This window comes from Rhipicephalus microplus, chromosome 1 (genome assembly GCF_043290135.1).
Source record: "Rhipicephalus microplus isolate Deutch F79 chromosome 1, USDA_Rmic, whole genome shotgun sequence".
Classification (NCBI taxonomy): domain Eukaryota; kingdom Metazoa; phylum Arthropoda; class Arachnida; order Ixodida; family Ixodidae; genus Rhipicephalus; species Rhipicephalus microplus.
In genome coordinates, this window is record NC_134700.1 from 265,274,784 (window position 1) to 265,294,851 (window position 20,068).

Here is a 20,068-nt window from a genome sequence, read left to right on the forward strand (position 1 = left end):
GCCACCGAGGTTTATTTGTTGCTCCACGTGGATACCCCACGAGGGCCTGTGAAAGATATTCACGCCTCGCTGCCATCGGTTTATTATGGCCTCGCACCCCGGCTTCTGTACGGATACTGCGACCAGCAGCCCCAGTCGAGGCACCGAACGCCATTGATGGGAAGAGCAGAGTCGATGCCGCGGAAGCTTGGGGGCCTTGCCTGAATCGAAAAAAGGATGCAAGACTGGGCGAGTTGTCAAAGGTTTATATTTGATTGATTGATATGTGGGGTTTAACGTTCCAAAACCACCATATGATTATGAGATACGCCGTAGTGGAGGGCTCCGGAAATTTCGACCACCTGGGGTTCTTTAACGTGCACCCAAATCTGAGGACACGGGCCAAGGCTTATATTTAAGGCAACGCGACAGAGGGGGGGGGGGGGGGAGGGGTGACCGCTAGAAATGCTTTTCTTTTTCACAGGACACCGAGCACAAATCACGCGGTCATAATACCCGCCCCCTTCCCCGTCCCTCGTTTCATGGGAAACTCACGTACGCTTGTGCCGATTGTTGCTGTTGTTGAGAAATTGACGAGCCGCAGTCTTCATGGTGACGCCCACCGCCGACCTGTTCTTCGTTAAAACACTGATCTCTGATCTTAATGATGACACTGGCACTCGTCCACGTCAATACAGTATTCAACAGAGTGTCTTTTGCACTACTGCATGTGTCTCAACTGGGGACAAAAATAAGGGACATTGTAACAAAAAGAACACATTACTGCTCGATGGTAATTATTCATCTTGGTGGAAAAGGCGCACAAGCATAAGTGCAAGGGGTGTGTGGGAGGAGGAGGGGGAGTGATTGCTGATTAGGAATAGTGCACCCTGTAAAGAAGGACTCCTCTATCCACCGGGTTGTTTTTTGTGCACACGTTTCGGAAAAGAACTACATGGTGAAAACAAAGGCTTGCGAAAGGCTGAATTAGCCAAGCACCGCTTAAACAAAGACTGTTCTGTAACTTTGTGTGACAGATTATCAATAACAAAACCTTTGACTAATAAACTGTTGACTCCATCTCAACGCAACCAATGGCTGTCTGGCAAACGGCAAGCACAGGATGCATGGCTATTGGTGTTGCTGTACTGGCATTATTCAACGTCGCTCTCTTCACCTGTCGTCCCATCTCACTCCAGGGTAGCAAACCCTTTTAATTAAGTTCTATGTCTTTTTTATTATTCTATATATCTCTATCAAGCCTGCCTTTTATGTCCCTGGCATTCTGCAGACATGCAACCGTTGTCTGTCATGTATAGTTGAACTTGCACAGTGAAAACACCTGAAAGCTACGTCTCATCCAGACGTGTCTGTGTCATCGACGTTTCGCCTCGTCAGTCGGTGAAAGCTGAGCCTACGAAGGGCGTGCACCACACTACTCTCTCTCTCGCTTACGCGCATCGTCGTAGACACGGCATCAGTCACCGGCCTTAAATGAAAAGTCGTATACACAAACGTCACCGGTCTTCTCGCAATCCTCTCACGCGTGGTCCGCCCCACCTCCCAAATCCCCCCGCACGAGAGCTTGTCTGGATGCGGTACCACTCGTCAATGTGGCCCCAGTACCCCTGCCCGCCTCAGACGGCCGGGGAAACGAAAGACCACAGATCCTCGCCGCACGAGTCACGAAGCCAGAGCTGCCGACCCTTAGCGCGGGTTTCGACTCCAGATTAAAAGCCCCGGCCGCCTGCTGCTCGTTTAACAACCTTGTCCCGTCGCCTCGGGGCGCTTTCCCCCGCTCTTGTTTTTGAGCCGCAGAGATGAAGCAAACCGCGATATCCTTCGATGCATCCCTCGTTCGAATAACGGGGGAACGGGCCTCCTCTTTTGGGGACGAAGCTCGTAAAACGGGGACGCTCGCAACGAGTCCCCTCGGAGGTGGCTTCGATCCCGACTCGTCGGGCGTTGTCGTTCGGGGCTCGGGCTTGGCCGGGTCCGGCTGCCAAGTCGCCAGAGAAATTGGTTTCGTCCACAGACACGCGCGTTGAAAGGTACTATATTACCTCGTGTTATACGGTTGTCGTTAACGGTGGGGATCCTTTCCGCGAGTCTGGACTGGGTCTCGATTTTATGGCTTCGCCAGCGATGCCTGGCGGATGTGCAGTTTAATCTCGCTTGTTTTTACGCTTACTCTCTTCGCTTGTATTTTTTTTCTCGTAAAACTACGTTTTCTCCAGTCACAAGTCTTTTCTCTCCATTTTTTTTTCTTCAATAGCTGCCTAAACCAACGACGATGCTTTCCACAGTTTACTGTCGGATGTTTCAACACCTGCCATTTAATTTTCGTAGAACGTAATGACTTCGACAGTGACGCCACGGTCGCTGCTAGTCACGCAATCGGAATCCACTGTGTTTTTACGTGCGTTTTAAGGAACTACCTGGGAGCATTTAGTATAAACTGGCAACGCATAAAGAAGTGGCGTGATAAAGTGGTGTAGAAATCGTGCACTGCGTCGTCTTGGGTAAATTAGCAATCCAGTATATGCCTTCGCAACGCGCTTTTCGAAGAGATAAAAGCTTTCTCACTTTCTCAAATTTCAATCCCTGCGTGCCCCAACGCGCCTTCATTTTTTTTTTTCTGCAGGCGGTACTCGCAGATATTTGAAGCCAGACGGTTTCATCTCTTAACTGAGCATGTGACCTGCACTTCTTCAACTTTCTTTCAACTCAGCTTCTCTGACGGCTTATATAGACCCCACGCCTATGGTTTGCCCTCACATAGAGAGTCTGCAGGCTAACAGCATTGCTTAATCCAAGCAGGCTTCCAGAGAAGTACTGCCACATCCACTGTATTATCCCTATGGACGAGGGGAAGGGGCAAAGTTTTGTCGCAGCACCGCCCCTTACTCCTCGTTCATCGTGTCCATCCAAAGGACATAGTTCATAATCGATAAAGTCATTACAATGGAACGATGACGTGCTTGTCGTAACGGCCTTCCTATGGCCCTGGCTTTCCCGGAGGAAAGTTAAGAATTTAATAGTTCTTGGAATGCAACGCCGGCGGGGCTATGGCCCTAACCGTGCTCTTCGACACACTGGTTGGATGAGTCCATCTGCATAAAAGTACAGTACAAACATTGCCTCCTCTCTCCCGCCTTACGTGATCGAAGATGGTTCCTCCCTCTCCCCTTATAGTGTGGACACCTGTATTACATTGGCTATGTTATATAACCAAGCCTTTCTTTCGTCCGCAAGGCTTGGACAGAAGAAATGCTAGGGTAATTCAGTTCATAGTGTGCCCTTCTTGATGCATGGTCTCGCATAATTATAGTAGCACAGAGTTGCGACCGTACGCGGACGAACGCAGCGCAACTTACGCATATAGACACGGACGAGCGCATATATACTTGTGTCTCCTGTCTTCGCCAAAGTCGCGCTGCATTTGTCCTGTAAGGACTCGCCCAAGTCCAGGTACCATTGTGCTGACCGTGTGTCTCCTTCTCTGGGGTCGCAGTGAGCCGCGAGAAGGCGTACGTGTACGGCGTGTCGGCTGCGGGCGTGGCGTACAGCATCACGCGGGCCTGCAGCAAGGGCGAGCTGAACGAGTGCGGCTGCGACAGCGCCATCCGGCAGCGCAAGCCGCGCGGCTCCTGGGAGTGGGGCGGCTGCTCGGACGACATCGGCTTCGGCGCGCAGTTCAGCCGCAAGTTCGTGGACGCCGGCGAGGACCCGGCCACGGCGTCGGGCCTTATGAACCTGCACAACAACGAGGCCGGCCGGCGCACGCTGCGCCGCAGCATGGAGACCGTCTGCAAGTGCCACGGCGTGTCCGGCTCGTGCTCGGTGCGCGTGTGCTGGCGCCGGCTGAAGCCGTTCCGCGCCGTGGGCGACGCGCTGTCGGTCAAGTTCGACGGCGCCACGCACGTGCACATGACGCGCGCCGGAACCAGGGCGGGCGGCCGGAAGCGCCGGCCCCGGCTCCGGCCCGTGCTCAGGGACGTCAAGAAGCCCGGAAAGAAGGACCTCGTCTACCTCGAGGAGTCGCCCGACTACTGCACGCGCAACGAGACGTGAGTGGCCCCCGCGCGCATTCGTAACAGTATCTGTGGTCTTCCACGTACATCCGAGGGCCGCGCCGTATAGCGGAGGACTCCCGGAACTGCACGAGCCTCTATAACGTACCGCCTCCATTGAAATGCGATAGCCTCCACCGGGATCGAACTCACGACCTTCGCTGCTGGCGCTGTCGGCGTTTCGCTTGCTTCGCGACGCCCTGCATGCAATGCACAGAGTGGTGTGCGTATACAGGGTGCCCCCCATAACTTGAGCCAAGAATTTAAAAAAAAAGTCACTTCAATGGCGAATTGAACCATACGCGTAATACTCTCACTATAACCTGTAGGTAATCAGGCTATTTTTTTTATTTCTCCCCACACTAACTAATTATAATTCTTAATTACCTATTTTTTAAATATGGGCTGGAAATTCCAAAATGTGAACACAGAGATATAGAGCCCTTTGAGAAACCACCGACTGAATTGTTTCCTGTTCGATACGTCTCGCGCTGTTATTTTTTCCACGTTGTAAAGAGAGCAGCAAGGTTGGCAAAAAAATAAAAAACCTGTGACGGACCGCGAGCCCACTGCTATAGTGCCGATTTTCTTTACAACGCGGAAAAATAACAGCGTTAGACGTACCGTATAGGAAACAATTTATTCGGTGGTTTCTGAAAGTGCTCTACATCTCAGTGTTCATATTTTCGGTTTCCAGCCCATAGTTTGAAGATAGGTAATTAAGAATTATTAATTATTTAGTATGGAGAGAAACAAAAAAAATAGCCTGAGTACCTACAGGCTACATGTGATTAGTACGCGTTTGATTCAATTCGCCACTGAAGTGTTTTTCATTTTTACATACTTGGCTCAAGTTATGTGGAACACCCTGTACAGCTCTCAAGCGCTGGCCGTTTCTTTGGTAATATGTATAGAGAATGTTAGACTGCTACAATTACGGATATCCAAAACTTCACACAAAGATGGCGTTTCCCCAGCACGCATTCGCACTCGCGATTCGCCTTATGTAATACCGTATCGTAACCATCAGTGATTTTTTTTCTATACGTCAAAAGCTGGGTTCGCCACATGAAGAACTTGAATTTATTTTACATAGCCACCTAGCTCCGCTAAATAAAAGTCTATTCAACTCACCTAATTAAGTTCCAAGTGGTGTATTTAACGGCCTCAAGTTGTCTGACGCTACAGAAAAAGCAACTGTGAAGGCACAGAACAAATATCGGATTTCTGTGGTTTTTCATTATTGTGGACAGATTTATTTAAACATGCTGATTACACCGTAGTCAACAACCGAGTATGCGGTAGCGAGCCAGGCGATGAGCCGTGCTAACATCCACGGGGTAATAATTAAATTTTAAAAATGAAATATATAAAACCGTCCGAGTTGATGCATGCCCATGGGTCTTCTGGATACGTCTGGCGCACTGCACAAAAGTTCTAATTTCCTTTAAACCACAGAAGGCTGGAAGCACTTCGTAGCTGACCATTTTCGTAGCCTGGTCCGCAAGTGCACAAATGGATGGCGGCAACAAGAACCGATTCCGACAGCACCTCGCTGCGGACTGCAGGCGTGCAGCCCCGTGCATACCTTATTTAGAGACGAGTTTTTCTCAAGGGGAGCCTACGTGGAGCGTGCCTTGGCGTGGCATCAAGAAGTAGAAAGCGCGCATTCCTCCGTGATGAAAAACAAAGAAAAATAGCAAGCTGGGATTCCGGAGCCATTATCAGTTTTCATCGGCCGCCATGCAATGGCCCGTTGACACTAATCCTTCCTGGGCAGTAAGCAGAAAAGATTCGTCGATCATCGGCGGTCGAATTCCTCGCTTGTTTTGACACGCCGATATTTATGGCGCGGCTCCCTTGCTTTATTTCTCTCGGCCCAGCAAAGCTGAAATGAAGGTGGGAGCGGCCCGGGAATCAAACGACAGCAGAACTGCCTTGGCGTCCTTCTGCGAACCAGCTTCCAGAAAAGTAAAACGAACAAAAAAAATGCATATGAGGTGCCGTTCGCGTGTGTCGTGGCCTTTGAGTCGTCTCAAACGTCTGCAGAGGCGTGGCTTTACTGGCAGAGTGTAACGTCCGGGTTCACACGTGGTTAAGTCTTGTTGGCGGCAATTTAATTGCCTACACTTATACTCTGTTTCACTAGTCCTTTTCAGCGCTGTGGAGGCTACAGGGCCCCTCAGCCAATAGGAAGGGCGGTTAGCCCCTTCACAATTATTCATCCGCGCAGTGTGGTCTACTCACCGTCTTCACGGCGTCTGCTCACCGAATCGTCTTTGCATGCTCATTGCAGTTAATATAGCTGGTAGCAGCTCTTTGGCTCACGTGTGTAACGCTGTGCCTCCGTGCATCCGTACTAACATGCCGCAACACGCTTCCCTCGCCGCAGCTGTTGGAGCGGTGCCAAGTAGGTCACGCCGCAGCTGCGCGTTGACGTCATGCTCCCCTCGCAGTGCGTGCTGACATCACTCTTTCACTTGCCTGCCGGACAATCACCGCTACACCCGCAGCTACCGCCTTGTCCGTTCGCCCGCACTATCTGCCGCGCTGCCAGCACCACTCACTTCACTTCCACCGCTCGCTACACCGCCGACTCATCAGTTCATGCGGAAACTACCTACCTACATACCTACGACTACTATAAGGTGAATGTACATCAATTTGGTCTTTGCCAACTTCGACGTCGAATATCTGCAGGAACCTCCCAGCCTGCATTTCACCGACCACAAGGCCATGGTTGTCAACGCAAAACGCGCGCTTGCTCCGGTCCATCCCCTGTGTATCGACTCTGAAGAAACGACGACTACGACGTCTTACCAAACGATTTATGAAACTTGCACGAAACCCAACCCGCCTCCCGTGTCTTTGCGCTTCAAACAAACGTTTACTCGAGTAAACGCGACACCGAGTTTCGCTTCAAACTGTTCTTTCAGCACCCGCATCAACGCCCGTTTCAACCGGGTCAACGCCGCGCACACCGCTGCTGCTTCGCATCCCATCAGGGTTCCCTTCGGGAAGATGGTCTATTAACCATCTTAACTTAAAGATACAGTAAAAATGTGAAACAAGCAACTACGCCAGACTACCAACTCCGCCTTTTCAGAAAAATTTGATAACTTGGAGATGTAACATTGAGGTGACTCAATCGATGCCATTTGTCAGAAACAATGCAATGAGTACGGCGTCGCCATCTCTGCGTTGCTACCTAAAAACGTGAGCGAACCTTATAGACACATTTTTAAAAGACTTCTGCACCCCAAATCAAATGCGTATCTCAAAAACGTAGTTCTATTATCGGCAGTATACAGCTGGCGAAGCCCCATTACTCAAACCTAAATAAAAAATGCGACCAGTATTTGGAAGTGAAGGAATTCAACAATGCAGAATACCGACTATAAAGATTCGAAGTAGATGGCTCTCGCTTCAACAGGCTCCGCCATATTGTCCTACGTATACGGCATCTCTTGCGTACGTTAGCGTTGAACGCTATATGCCAGAAATTTCTCTGATACGTAAGAGTTCTGGCTAGCCCCGCCGCGGTGGTCTAGTGGCTAAGGTACTCGGCTGCTGACCCGCAGGTCGCGGGTTCAAATCCCGGCTGCGGCGGCTGCATTTCTGATGGAGGTGGAAATGTCGTAGGCCCGTGTGCTAAAATTTGGGTGCACGTTAAAGAACCCCAGGCGGTCAAAATTTCCGGAGCCCTCCACTACGGCGTCTCTCATAATCATATGGTGGTTTGGGGATGTTAAACACCACAAATCGATCAATTAAAAGTTCTGGCTACGTTAACGTTCTGCGCACGCTCAGTTTAGAGCACGCAACACTAACGTCAACGCTAAGTCGTTGTGTTTACTGTTTTCCGCTATGCTAAATCTACCTACTGTCATCGTATTAACTCTATAAGGATGCGAAAACACATTAACAGCATTAGGATTTGTCCAGTTCGTTGGGTCATACTGAAAAAAAAAAGACTAACCTGTGCGAGAAGTTAAGACGAAAAGAAGGAATGCATACGACACTTAGAAGTGCAGTCCAAACACCATGTGTGTTTCCTCCATTCGTCTTAACCTATAGCGTTGCTTCCACTTATTTGAAGAGAGGTCATCTCCCTTCAGGCAGCGCCTTTGTGAAAAATAGCTTCATCTATCTGCGTCAGCTTCACTGATTCGATAGCGCACGCTTTGTTTGCCTACGTGCAAGCACTGCCTAAGTTGATAGGTGGGCCTTTTCCAAAATTGTTCGCACGTACTTAAAGTAAATACGCTACCAAACGTCTCACTACTTTTGATTTCATACAACAGCACACGTTAAGGCTTTTCCAAGGCAGCATTTCGATATAGCATTTTTATGCATATTGTATATGCCTACTGATCACAGCAAGTATACAGATGGTTTAAAATTAGAACATTTTCAATATGGGAAGCGGGCGGGCCAAAACTTTCGTAAAAGATGGCGCCTATAAAAAAAAAACGATATCTATCTAGAACCCGTGGTAGAACTTTGACAAAAAACGTCTTTATTAACACTCGAAAAACGACCCCGCATATTTTCATTTATACACAAAACGTTCGCTTTTAAACATGTAATAGGGTTACGTATCTGCGGTGAGGGTCTGCTGGCGGCCAGATTATTGGATATATGTTGTAGATATTGTTACGAGAAGGAGACCGACTCTGAGGGGTAGTCACAGATGTATTTACAGCCGGTTAAGCGAGCAGCGCCAGCCACAGAGATTAGCTCGCGCCAGTCTATATGCTTTGTCTTCTTCAACTCCACGCACTGGCACGTAGCAATATTTCCTGCGCCCACCCTTTGGCAAGTGATGGCCTCTTGAGTTTCCCTATGTACAGGTCGTCCTAATTATCACGCAGCGCAATTTCAGAAAAGAGAATCGGCGTTACGCATAGCAGAGCTGGTGAATATTGTTTCCAGTGTACTGTAGTAGCCGCCAATAAATGTTTCGCTAAAGATAATTATTAATTAGTAATACTCATATTCGCAACTCAAATAGTACTCGTCTAATTATCAAAACGTCAATGAGGCAGGTGTGCGCATGTTGAAGCGACATCTGTCTGTGCCACTTTCAAGAACGTATACTAAATGCTTGCTCTTTTTTTTTTTCTGGTTATAAAGAAATCCCGCGAAATACGAAAAATAATACGCGACTGGACTGCTGCGCGCATCAGAAAGAAGCGCCCTCAACTACTATAGTGCCCTGTCTCTGTGCACCGCAGCGCCCTCGGCGCGAACAAGGTGGAATAAACGTGGTTTCATTCATTCAACAAGCTCGCTTTGAGATAGCCAGTAGCAATGAAGGAAATGTAGAAAGAAAAAAAAACGGATCGCGCTATCTTCCACTTCTTGTCCGAAGAAACAAGCCGCCTTGATCATACACAGTCGGGCAGTAAGCGCTCTAATCAGAACAGTGCATGATCCGGCCGCGAACAGTTGACCGCGAGATGCGAATGGTGATAGCGACGTAACAGTCAAGCGGAAGGAATCGCTGCATAACTGCTGCACATGTTGTTGGCACCCGAGCCGTACTCTTGCCAATGTGCAAAACGCTGTCTCTGGCAACGGGAAAGAGGCAAAGCGGCTGTTTCCGGTAAGATTGTTTGAGAGCGCCACTTTTTTTTTGAAGGGTGGGGGTGAGCTCAGTCACGTGTTATTTTTCATATTTCACAGGATTTCTTTATTCACAGAAAAAAATGAGCACGTAATTAATGAATTGTTGGAAGTAGCACAGACAGATGTAATTTCGAAATGTGCACATCTGTCTGATTTACATTTTGATTATTAGGCGAGTAGTTCTATTTTTATACAGAAACATTGTTAGACTAATTAGTTAATAGTCAATAACAAGAAATAGTAGCGTCTACTTCAGTATACTGGGAACGATATGCGCTAGGTTTGCTTCTCGTAACACCCTTCGTCTTCTTTTTTTTTATCACGCTGCGAGTTAATCGGGACCTCCTGTATAACCACCAAGCAGGAATTAGGACAGGACGGCAATGCCAGAAACGAAGAATCAAACCATTACTCCTTCGGAGTCCTTGTGTAAACGGGAAGTTCATACTGCGCAAATCTTTCATGGTGCGTTGTTTACACTACAAAGAAAGCATACTATAGCATACCTATGCGTCAGCTCCATACCGGTTATTTTCATTTAGCACATTAAACGAAATATCAAACAGTAACCGTAGCACTCTCTATGCGTCTTCGCATTGCATATTGGACCGTAACTGCTAAAATCCTTGTCAGGCTGCTCTAAGTGTCCATCCACTGGATAAGGTCCTTAGTCCCCTCTACACGATGCTGGTCTTAAGCGACTGAAAGGTTTTTACCACAGGCTGCAGAACTGTGAGCTGACTTTAGGATACTACGCAACCTTTTATGCAACCAACAACCTCTTAAAAGCATGGATATTGATTATTAAAATAGATAGTCTATTTTATGAAGGAAAATCCAGCAGGAGGGTTAAACTTTTTTTAACAAAACAACGAAGTCGGCCATTTTTTCTGACCCATGGGGGGGGGGGGGGGGGGGGGGCTAACACCGGAGGGCCCGGTTCATTTGAATCCCTTGAACCCTGGGTAATCCGCCCGCTGAGCGGGCGGTCACTTCTGCATGTGTGCTGCCATGTTGATTTGTGACCTCTGTGACGTGAACAGTGGCTACAGCGATAACACGTTGGGGAAAGGAGACACGTGGCTTACCCTTTCGTTTCCGTGCAGGCTAGCCGTGCTGGGCACCGCCGGTCGCTCGTGCAACAACACCAGCTACGGCATGGACGGCTGCCGGCTGCTGTGCTGCGGTCGCGGCTACCAGACGGTGGTGCGCGAGGTGGACGAGAAGTGCCACTGCAAGTTCGTCTGGTGCTGCAAGGTGCAGTGCCAGACGTGCAGGGTCACCAAAGAGGAACACTTCTGCAAGTGAACTGCGCGCGCCGTCTTGCTATCCTCCTCCTCTGCGAGGCGGCTCTAGTCCCTGGCACACACACGCCGCCGCCGCCGCCAGACACACCGTAGACGTGCGAGGCAACAAACGCCAGTCACACGCATGGGAACAGCCGAACGGGGAGAGCGCGCCGCACAAGAGCAAGTCAGCGTGCCACACGCATGCGCGAAAGAAGCGAACAAGTCGGCGACGCTGGAGCGACCAATCAGGACTATCCTCGCGCATCAGAACTTGCTCTGACGATGCACATATATGATGCGATCAGCGGACAGGCGGGTGACAGAAATGCGAAGGTGAACGTGTGCCGGTTTTGCCCCGGTAGATTGTGTAGCATGTCAGGCATTCGCGAAGCACGATGTAACCTGATTTCTATTGCAGACGTGTGCACACTTCCTGTCTGGTGCACTTGGGCAGTTTGCTGGATACGAGAAAAGGCGCTATATTAGTTCGATTGCTTGGCCCAGGCCGCGGTGGCTTAGGTGAACATTGCATTAACTTAACTCGTCGTGCAATGGCTCGAGTAGCCGCGTTGCGCAGGTGTTTCAACGACGTACCGTCGTGAGCATGCTTAGCGTGAACATGGAAGCGTGTGTTGCATGGTGCTATCACGACGCCGCCTACATCAACACGAAGCTCTGCACATGTGCAGCTAGTTTGTGATGCGATTATTTGGCTATCACGTCATCGGTGCGCACCTTCGACGAAGGTGCACTCAGATGACTTACCCCCGTATTCTAGAACGCGCCTTCACTCAAAGCTCCGCCTTCACTTGAGAAAGCCGAAGGGAGCGCCATCTATGGGCGGGGAAACTCACTGCATATCAGTGATAATTTGCTGCTATTCTTGAGTTGCGCAGCGTCATTTTCAGCCGAGCAGCAGCGCAGTGCTCAACCCTGTCAAGTGAAGGGTGAAAGTCGAGTCTAGGAGCGTTTGTGAATACGGGGGTTAGTGTATGCGATGGCAATTATAGTCTCGCCTCCGCCTTTAATGCACTGCGCATGTGCAGGGCCTCGTGCAGTTCAGTGTATCTGATAACACCACGAACGCGCTCCCAAGTTCATGCTAATCGTGCTCACAAATGTACTTTATTCGGCTTTCACAGGCGATCTGCTCGCCAGAAGCTCTATATGGGCTCGTTGGCGATCAGTAATGTAGCCTAACGTAGCGTTTTGCAAGCAAGGAAGGGGCCATAGAAACCTCTGTCGCGCTGCATTGTGTACATTTCCTCATTCACGCTTATCTGCAATGCGCAGCATTCCTTGAATTCCCCATGCGAATCATGGCGCCATCTTCGAACCTTCTGATGCCGGAAGCAACCTCAAAAAAAATTGCAAGGGTACGTTTCCTTTTTAATTTTTAATTGATTCACTATTTCAGTCAACTCTATATACGCAAACTATTTTCAGTGAGGTGTTGCCACAAGCTATCACATCACTCGAGCTGGAGTGATAATTTGCAAGTTGGATCGTTTCCTGTTATAGTTATGTTATTTTTTATTTTATTTTTCGTGCAGTCTTCTCAACTGTTCTCTGTAAATGTAATCTCTTAGCTACATGAAAATAGCACTTCATCGATCCAGTTAAACTTAATCTTCCTTCTAATGTACCACTTAGTATTGACAAAGTACCTCCCAAGCTCTCGCGAATTCAGACATCAAGCAACGTCGTCGAAATAGTCCGGAATAGTTCAGTTTGCTTACCCGACAGGCCACATAGCAACGACTCTGGCGAAGCTTGTGGGAGTGCTAAGCGTTGATTGCTGCGAACATTTACGCATCCTGAGGGGAACATCGCAAACTAGCCATTCAAGAAACCCTTCTCCAATTTACGCATCACCAATGCAAGTCATCTTTTTAAGACCTTTTCATTTCAGTCCAGCGTGAAATCATGTCATATGTACATAGTTTTTCGGCGAGATCCGGGATTCGGGCTCTCGAGCTGGCGGTGAGTTCAATGGCGCTATTCCAAGATTGAAAGCTGAGGTGAGTGTGAAGCACAAGGAGCGGCACCACCCAGCTTCTGGTCAATCACCTGCGCAGGCACTTATCGTCACCGGCAAGAAAAAGCACCACCGTCTCGTGTGTGGCCAACGAGGAGGTATCGAGCCACAACGAAGCAAAATGTTTGCCGCCTTGGGACGCACATTTGTTCGCTCTATATTTCATCTCGCGTGTGTCACAGTGCATTGTGCCATGGACGCGCGCATTAATCATGCATTAGTCAAGAACCCGGACTGTTGCGCGATTGTTTTCCGTTGCACGAAGCCGTATCCTGGCAACTTTCATCGGGAGAGCGTTCGGCTATTGACAGTTGCCGTGGTATATAACTAGTATTGCTGCAAAACTCAAGAAATCGTTGTTTTTTCCTTGTTTGTGCGAATTGTGCGAAAGAAAAAGAATTCATTCTAGATGTCTTTCGGATCATCACATGTGGATTGTGTTATAAAGCCGAGCGACTGATCAGAGCGCATTTATTGACCAATATCCGTGGCTATTCAGAAATTACGTTGCAGCTATCAAGCCGAGGACCGTGTTATGTTCGGATCCTTATCCATGGATTCCATTGTGCTTTTATTCCCCGTTGCAGCTAGCGGCCGTCATTGGCGATGACGGTGACCCGGTGCCATGACAGCCAACGACGCAGGGTAAAAATGCGCAAAATAAAAGAAACAAACAAACTCTTAGACAATGTGGCCTGACCGAGGGCGCATTCTGCTTTGAAATGAACCCGTGCTAAAGCGCAAATGGTGCGCAGCCATGGAAAGGGCAAAACAAATGCATCGTTCAAGTCGGCCGCAGGACGTAACCCACAGCAACAAAAATTTAAAAAAAAAACTTATGTATGGTAGAGCACATGTACACACGTTCAAGAACATAACTGCGGTATAGGTGTACATGCTAAAAACATTTCGCCGGCGTTGTTTCTCGCTATACGAGGTCACGTGACGTTCAGTGCAGCCACCGTTTTTCGTCATCGTCCTATGAACTGAAACGGGCGTTAGCCACCATTAGTACCGATTCCGCGATTTTCCAGCGACCAAGGGGGTTGTCGAGGAGAGCCGCCAACACTGGCCGAATTTCGCTGTCCAGGAGGAGTTCTTACTCATGATAATAGTGTTCTCTTTATCACTGTATATGCGATAGGAGCTTTCAGTGTACATCGTCACCGAATCATGCATCTTTCTCTTCGTAGCAAAAGCAGCAAGAGTTGTCCGAGCGGTCTCTTGCTATAACCATGCTTTCTTTTTTTGTACATTCAACTTCCGTTGTCTCCATTGACTTACTTCTTATTTAAGCGACTCGAGGTAAGGGAAAACTCCCGTTAATGGCGTCAACACATGCATCCCTCTGACTGCACATTTCACTCTTTTTTTTTCGACCACCTAATCAAACGAACCACTCCACTTCTTTCTAGTGACTGTATAGCGAAGACCAATAAAACTACTGACCATAAACCTTCACTCTTACGTGTTGTTGTCGTTGGCGTTAATTCTTCTTCTCGCAAGAACAGCTTCCTGTGAAAAATGTATGTAAGCGGGCTGTTTGGTACGTCCGCGAACGTAAGTAGCCCGGTGGTTCTGGACTTTCCCAGATGCAGCGATACACTGTGGGCTTCACTCCACAGTAGGGGCAGCGCGGACTCGCTCTCTGGATTTTGATTGATATGTGAGATTTAACGCACCAAAAACCACCATATGATTATGAGAGACGCCGTATTGGAGCGCTCCGGAAATTTCGACCACCTGGGGTTCTTTAACGTGCACCCAAATCTGAGCACACGGCCCTACAACATATCCGCCTCCATCGGAAATGTAGCCGCCGCAGCCGGGATTTGATCCCACGACCTGCGGGTCAGCAGCCGAGTATCCTAGCCACTAGACCACCGCAGCGGGGCCGCTCTGGATTTCGTGCCAACCGGTTGTGCCCCCGCGATCTCCGACTACAGTGCAGCTGTGGCCGACTGGCTCGCCCTACGCCATCTCCTGACGCCGACAAGAGCTCTCGCTAAATGATGCCCCGTCCTCGGACTCCTGCGACTGCGTCCATCGTTTCTATCTTCTCATTGTTTCTGGGTGTCGCTGTCCCTGCGCCACGCTCTCTCCTTCCCCCTCTCTATCGCTATATCTTTAATCATATCCTTTTAATCCCCCCTTACCCCCATCCCTCGTGAGCTACTGTTGAGGTGTCGCACTCTGATGCAGACAGTTACGGGGCTCCCTTTTCTCTTCTTTGCTCTTTGAGAATCACATAAGAAAAGTAAGGGCTGTGCGGAGGATAGTGTGTGGCGTTGAAGAGGCGAAGTACGGTAAAACCTGACAATGAATTAGTGCAAATCTGCCACCCCGCAACATCTTCCTCTCGGTTGAATGATATATACGCTCCTGTACACGGCAATACAGAGCAGCTGTACGTTACGTACGCGTATTGCTAATTTTTTTTCTCGGATACTTCAGACAGGAAAACCGGGCTTTTGTGTAGGCAGATGGTGGCAAAACTGGAGCAAATTCAAACAATGAAATAGCAACATGACGCCGCCAGCTTATCAGTTCAAAGAGCATGTGATGCTCGGGGTCTGCCGCACGTGCGTATTAGACAAAGTTTTCATCATCATGAATCGACACGCCCTCAATCAATGCCCGAGCGCTGAGGGCACATGGTTACCAAGATGAGCTGAAACGCGCGGCCCCTGATCGGTATTTGCCCAGTACAATCGTTGTCTTGTTAATTTTCAGTCAACCAGTGTGGTGATTAGTGGGATTTTCCCAGTCTCTGTGGCTTCTTCGCGATAAATGAGTTTTCCGGGAGAGATTTCATGGTCGAGTAGTAAAACAAAAAGAAATAAAGTGATAGAACGACTACAGAGAAAGAAAAAAAATCTGTATATAAAGGGAAATTTAAACAAACTCCCAAGCATTTCCCCGAGGGTGAACATGGTTAAGTGCGAATACACGGGGTGATGCTATGAGGGGTTTTTGGTAATTCGCACTATTATATTTATTAATCACACTATGGTGCCTTTATGGTGTAATGGTTCCTGGGAATCGCAATTTGATCACACGGGGGAGTTTACGTTAACTCACTGGCGAATGCCAACGGATTTTAACTTTACTCCCCCTCACGACCCGCTCTCGACGGGAGACTGAGAGAGAAGGCGGGCGCGCGAGAGAGAGGGGTGCGCGCGCAGCTGCAGCGTGCGAGGAGAGCGGAGGAGCGAGCGAAGGGGGAGGGGGTATAAGGCGCGTTACTGACACCGATATCAGCGTTGCGTCCGTGGCTTATTCGGTAGAGCGTCGCGCTGCGGCCGGCCAAGTCCTCTTTCTTTTAAAGATAGAGAGAAGACTGCGGACGCCGCCGACGGCGGTGGAAGGTTTGGGGTCGCTTATAAAGTGTATTCACACTTAAAAAATTCTTGGCGACGCGGGACTTGCACACTCGGGCCAACATCCGAAGACGCGCGCCGCCACCACTCGGCTTTCCCACCCCTTATTTTTCGTTCAGGGTATCTATTTAACTTGCCTGAGCATGACTGTAATTCAATACACACGGATAACTAATATGTACATTCTTCTACATGTCTCAACACAATGACGAGCAGACAACACTAGAGAATTCACTATCTCTAGAATGAATGACGTAATGTGACAGCCTTTTTTTTTCAAAATATGCTCTAGAATGGCGGTCTGGATAGACACCTCGCCGCTTGTGCCTATCACGGTATATTAGAAAGTGAAGTGAGAGTCGAAAAATGCCAGGGCGGGGTAGAGGGGAGTAATCGGAAGAGGAAACCAGCGAAAACTTACACACGAAGACGCGAAGGAGAACAACTAGAAGACAAGCGGATAGAGAGGTGAACGAATTTAAAGAGAGAGAAATAAAGAGAATGAGAAGTAAACACGAAGAAAGGGAAGAAAGAGTGAAAGATCGACGGTAAGAGAACCACTGCAGATTGGCAGAGAAAGACAAGGAAAAAAAGAGAGGAAAAGAAAGTGAAGAAAGATAGAAAAATATATAAAGACAAAAACAAATATTAACAGAGAGGTAGACGTACAAAGACAGAGTACGAGACATAAAAATGAAACGGCAAAGCTTGCATTAAGCAACGCAAGCCCTGAAACAGCGAAACTGGATGATTCAAAATACTTTCTTCTAGTTTGTTGCTATGCCTCATGGTGATGTAGGTTGTTTCTGACTTCCGGTCGGCCTCCATGTAACTCTCGGTCTATCCGTCATATCCCACCGCTGCATGCCACTCGATAGTTGCGACTGGCCTACTGCATATGTGCCGACCAGCGGGTAGCGATGTGCTGACATATTGAACCGCAGGACCGTGGACTTCAAGAACAGAGAGCCGAGGCATAATTAGACGGGTGTAGAGGTCGTTCGCTGGCATTACTACGTCGCTGCCGTAGCTGCCGAAACAAGCATCCGGTCCCGATGAATGCAGAAAGTATGCGTGGCAACTACGTCCTCGTTCTCTACAGTGAGGGAAGAGGGGGGGGGGGGTATTTCCTTCATGTCAAAGTAGCGTGAAATCTCGGCCGCAGAAAGACTCTTCCGTAGACAGTTTGCAAAAAGTCTTGGAATCACTTTGACAGTTGCTTCTTCAAGATCGTTACTAGTCTTCAGCTAGGTTCTGGTTCGAGTTAAAGCTTTGACAGTCACGGACACGACATGGGCACGTCCTTACTGGTGTAGGCCTTCCATCGTTTCAGGGTCTTCGCAGCAGCTGATGCCTTACCCATTCCCGGGGGGGATGGGGGGGCGCTGCGAGCGCTCGATGGTGACGGACGCACTCCACATCACCTTCGTAGATTTTCTGCTATTTCTGCGGACATCCACCCTGTTACCCCTGAAACTTGGGTTTATCGTCACCGCCAAGTTCTCCGCTTCACCTAGACACCACCTTCGTCCAGGTGGGCCCAGTTTTGACAACTTGAGGGACGTCCTTCACTCCTGGCTACATCGCCGTCTCACTAGGGGCTCTCAGCCCGGCGATGGCGGCTGCTAACGGGGTTACGGGCTATGATCCTTCCTCAAGTCAAGTACTGTCCATGGAGATTTCATCCTCCGCAAGCACTATGCCATCAGAAGACGAATACCTGGACGACATGGTGAGACTGTGGCAACGCAAGCAAGCGAAATCGAAGTCTGCGTATCAACAACAACGAGATGCCACAGCTGGCCGTCATTTCCAAGCTGTGTAAGGAACGCCGGCGCGCCATCCCTCCGGTGGTGCACCTACTTCTGCTCCCTCCTCGCAGCCAGCGAAGCAATGCAAGTGGCGTCTGCGTCAGACTCCTCGCCTCTCTAGCGATGACTACATCGTAGTAGTGAAACCTCGCGTTCCCTGCGAGCTACGCACATTCGTCCTGGCCGATCGCGCGGGTGACGCCATCCGCAGCTACCTCGGCGACCGGACCGCCACGCAAATTCAAGTGTGGCCGATCTGGGAACAAAACATCTTGGTCTGTAGCACCACCATTTTGCCTATGGCACAGCGACTCCTCGGGGACTTCCAGGTGCGAGTGAGGGATCAGCAGCTGCCCGTTCGAAGCCACGCCAAGGCACCAGGGGATACATGCAAGGGCGTCATCAACATAAACCCTGCTGAAAGCCCGGAGAAGCTAAAGCCAGAACTGCATTGGCCTCGAGGTACTATCCTCGCTGTCCGCAAACTCGGAGATTCCGCGGTGGCAGTGGTGACTTTCGAGGGCACGAAGTTACCCCGCTTCCTCTTCTACCATTGCGTGGTGACGTATATCCGCGCCTACAAGAAAACGGTCCATGTTTGCACCAAGTACAGTACCATCGGTTATCGACCACCGCAGTGTCCTCACCCCGCTCTAACCCAGTGTGCCGAATGTGGGACCCCCGCACCTGCAGGTCTCAATGCCCACGACTGCCACCCCAAGTGCCTCCTCTGCCACGGCGCCCACGAGACTGGGACCAGGGGCTGCACGGCAAAATATCGGAAACGCAAGCAGCCCTCAACATCTCCTCGAGGGACCACCTCAACTTCGTCACAACCAAACAGTGGCACCAACCTGCATCTGTCAGCTCCACCATTCCACGCTGACACTCAGGCATTCCCACCGCTCGACGCACCAGCGGCGGTAACTCAGGTGAGCAGTTGGGCAGGGAATGCTGCTTCTAAGCCTTTCTCACCCCCTTCTCTCGATCCTCCTTCTCCCGAACTTGCGGCCCTTCGCCAGCACGTTGCAGCACTTCAAAGGCAAAACTCTCTTTTAACTAAACAACTCGAACTCTTAAATAAGCAACTTCAACCCCAACAACAGTGTACTGCAAGGTCATCTGGTATTACCTCCTCTGTCCAGGTGGCTACGCCAGCTACGTCCAAGCTTAGTACTCGCGCTACGCCCACTCCCATTAAACCACCACTTCAAGCAGCCATGTGTACTCCAGCACTCGGAACCGGTGCCGCATCTACTCCAGGAGCTCTTGAGACTCCTGGGGTACCTCAGGTTCTCTTGCCCACTAACCAAACTCTCCCCAGCGAGGAGCACGCCCCGCGCATAGAGGAACGCCTTACGCGCGTCGAAGCTTCGATTAATCACCTCCTCACTAGCTTCTCTGTCCAACGCATAGTAGTAGAGGTTACTCAGGCTATTCAAGCCTGGGCGATCACTCAGTTTCAACCCAAGGCGTCGCGTTCCCGCTCCTGCTCGGTGAGCAGTGAGGGTACAGCTCCACGGCGTCGTCGTAAGGTGGCTACCACCACCCCGCCGTCGGACAATCCGGCCTCCGTGCCCCTCCCTGCCTGTGAGGATTCCGAGCGGGACATGGAGGACCAAATATAAAACCTAGGACAGTCACGATGGCTACCAATCGTACGTCCCGTTCAAATATTGCGTCTAAATTCGAGATCATACAGTGGAATCCTGGAGGCTTCGGGAGCAGGCGAAAGCATTCACATCTTTCCCTTTTCCACAGCTCACTTGGTTCTCAGCCGGCTGTCTTGGCGCTCCAAGAATCTGGCCCTGCTCCATCCCTTTCTGGATACTGCTCCTATGTAGGCGGCACCATCACATACCTCCTC

At 49.7% G+C, this 20,068-nt stretch overlaps 1 protein-coding gene across 1 annotated transcript in view; it reads left to right on the plus strand.

The window, feature by feature from the left end:
• The window catches only part of LOC119187956 (protein Wnt-4), a 56,451-nt gene extending 41,980 nt beyond the window's left edge, over positions 1–14,471 (plus strand). The window contains exons 3-4 of the mRNA XM_037436036.2: positions 3,494–4,049; positions 10,790–14,471. Of these exons, the coding sequence (XP_037291933.2) occupies positions 3,494–4,049; positions 10,790–10,991 (758 nt within the window). The 3' untranslated portion in view covers positions 10,992–14,471. The remainder of the gene's footprint in view (positions 1–3,493; positions 4,050–10,789) is intronic.
• The last annotated feature ends 5,597 nt before the right edge of the window (positions 14,472–20,068 follow it).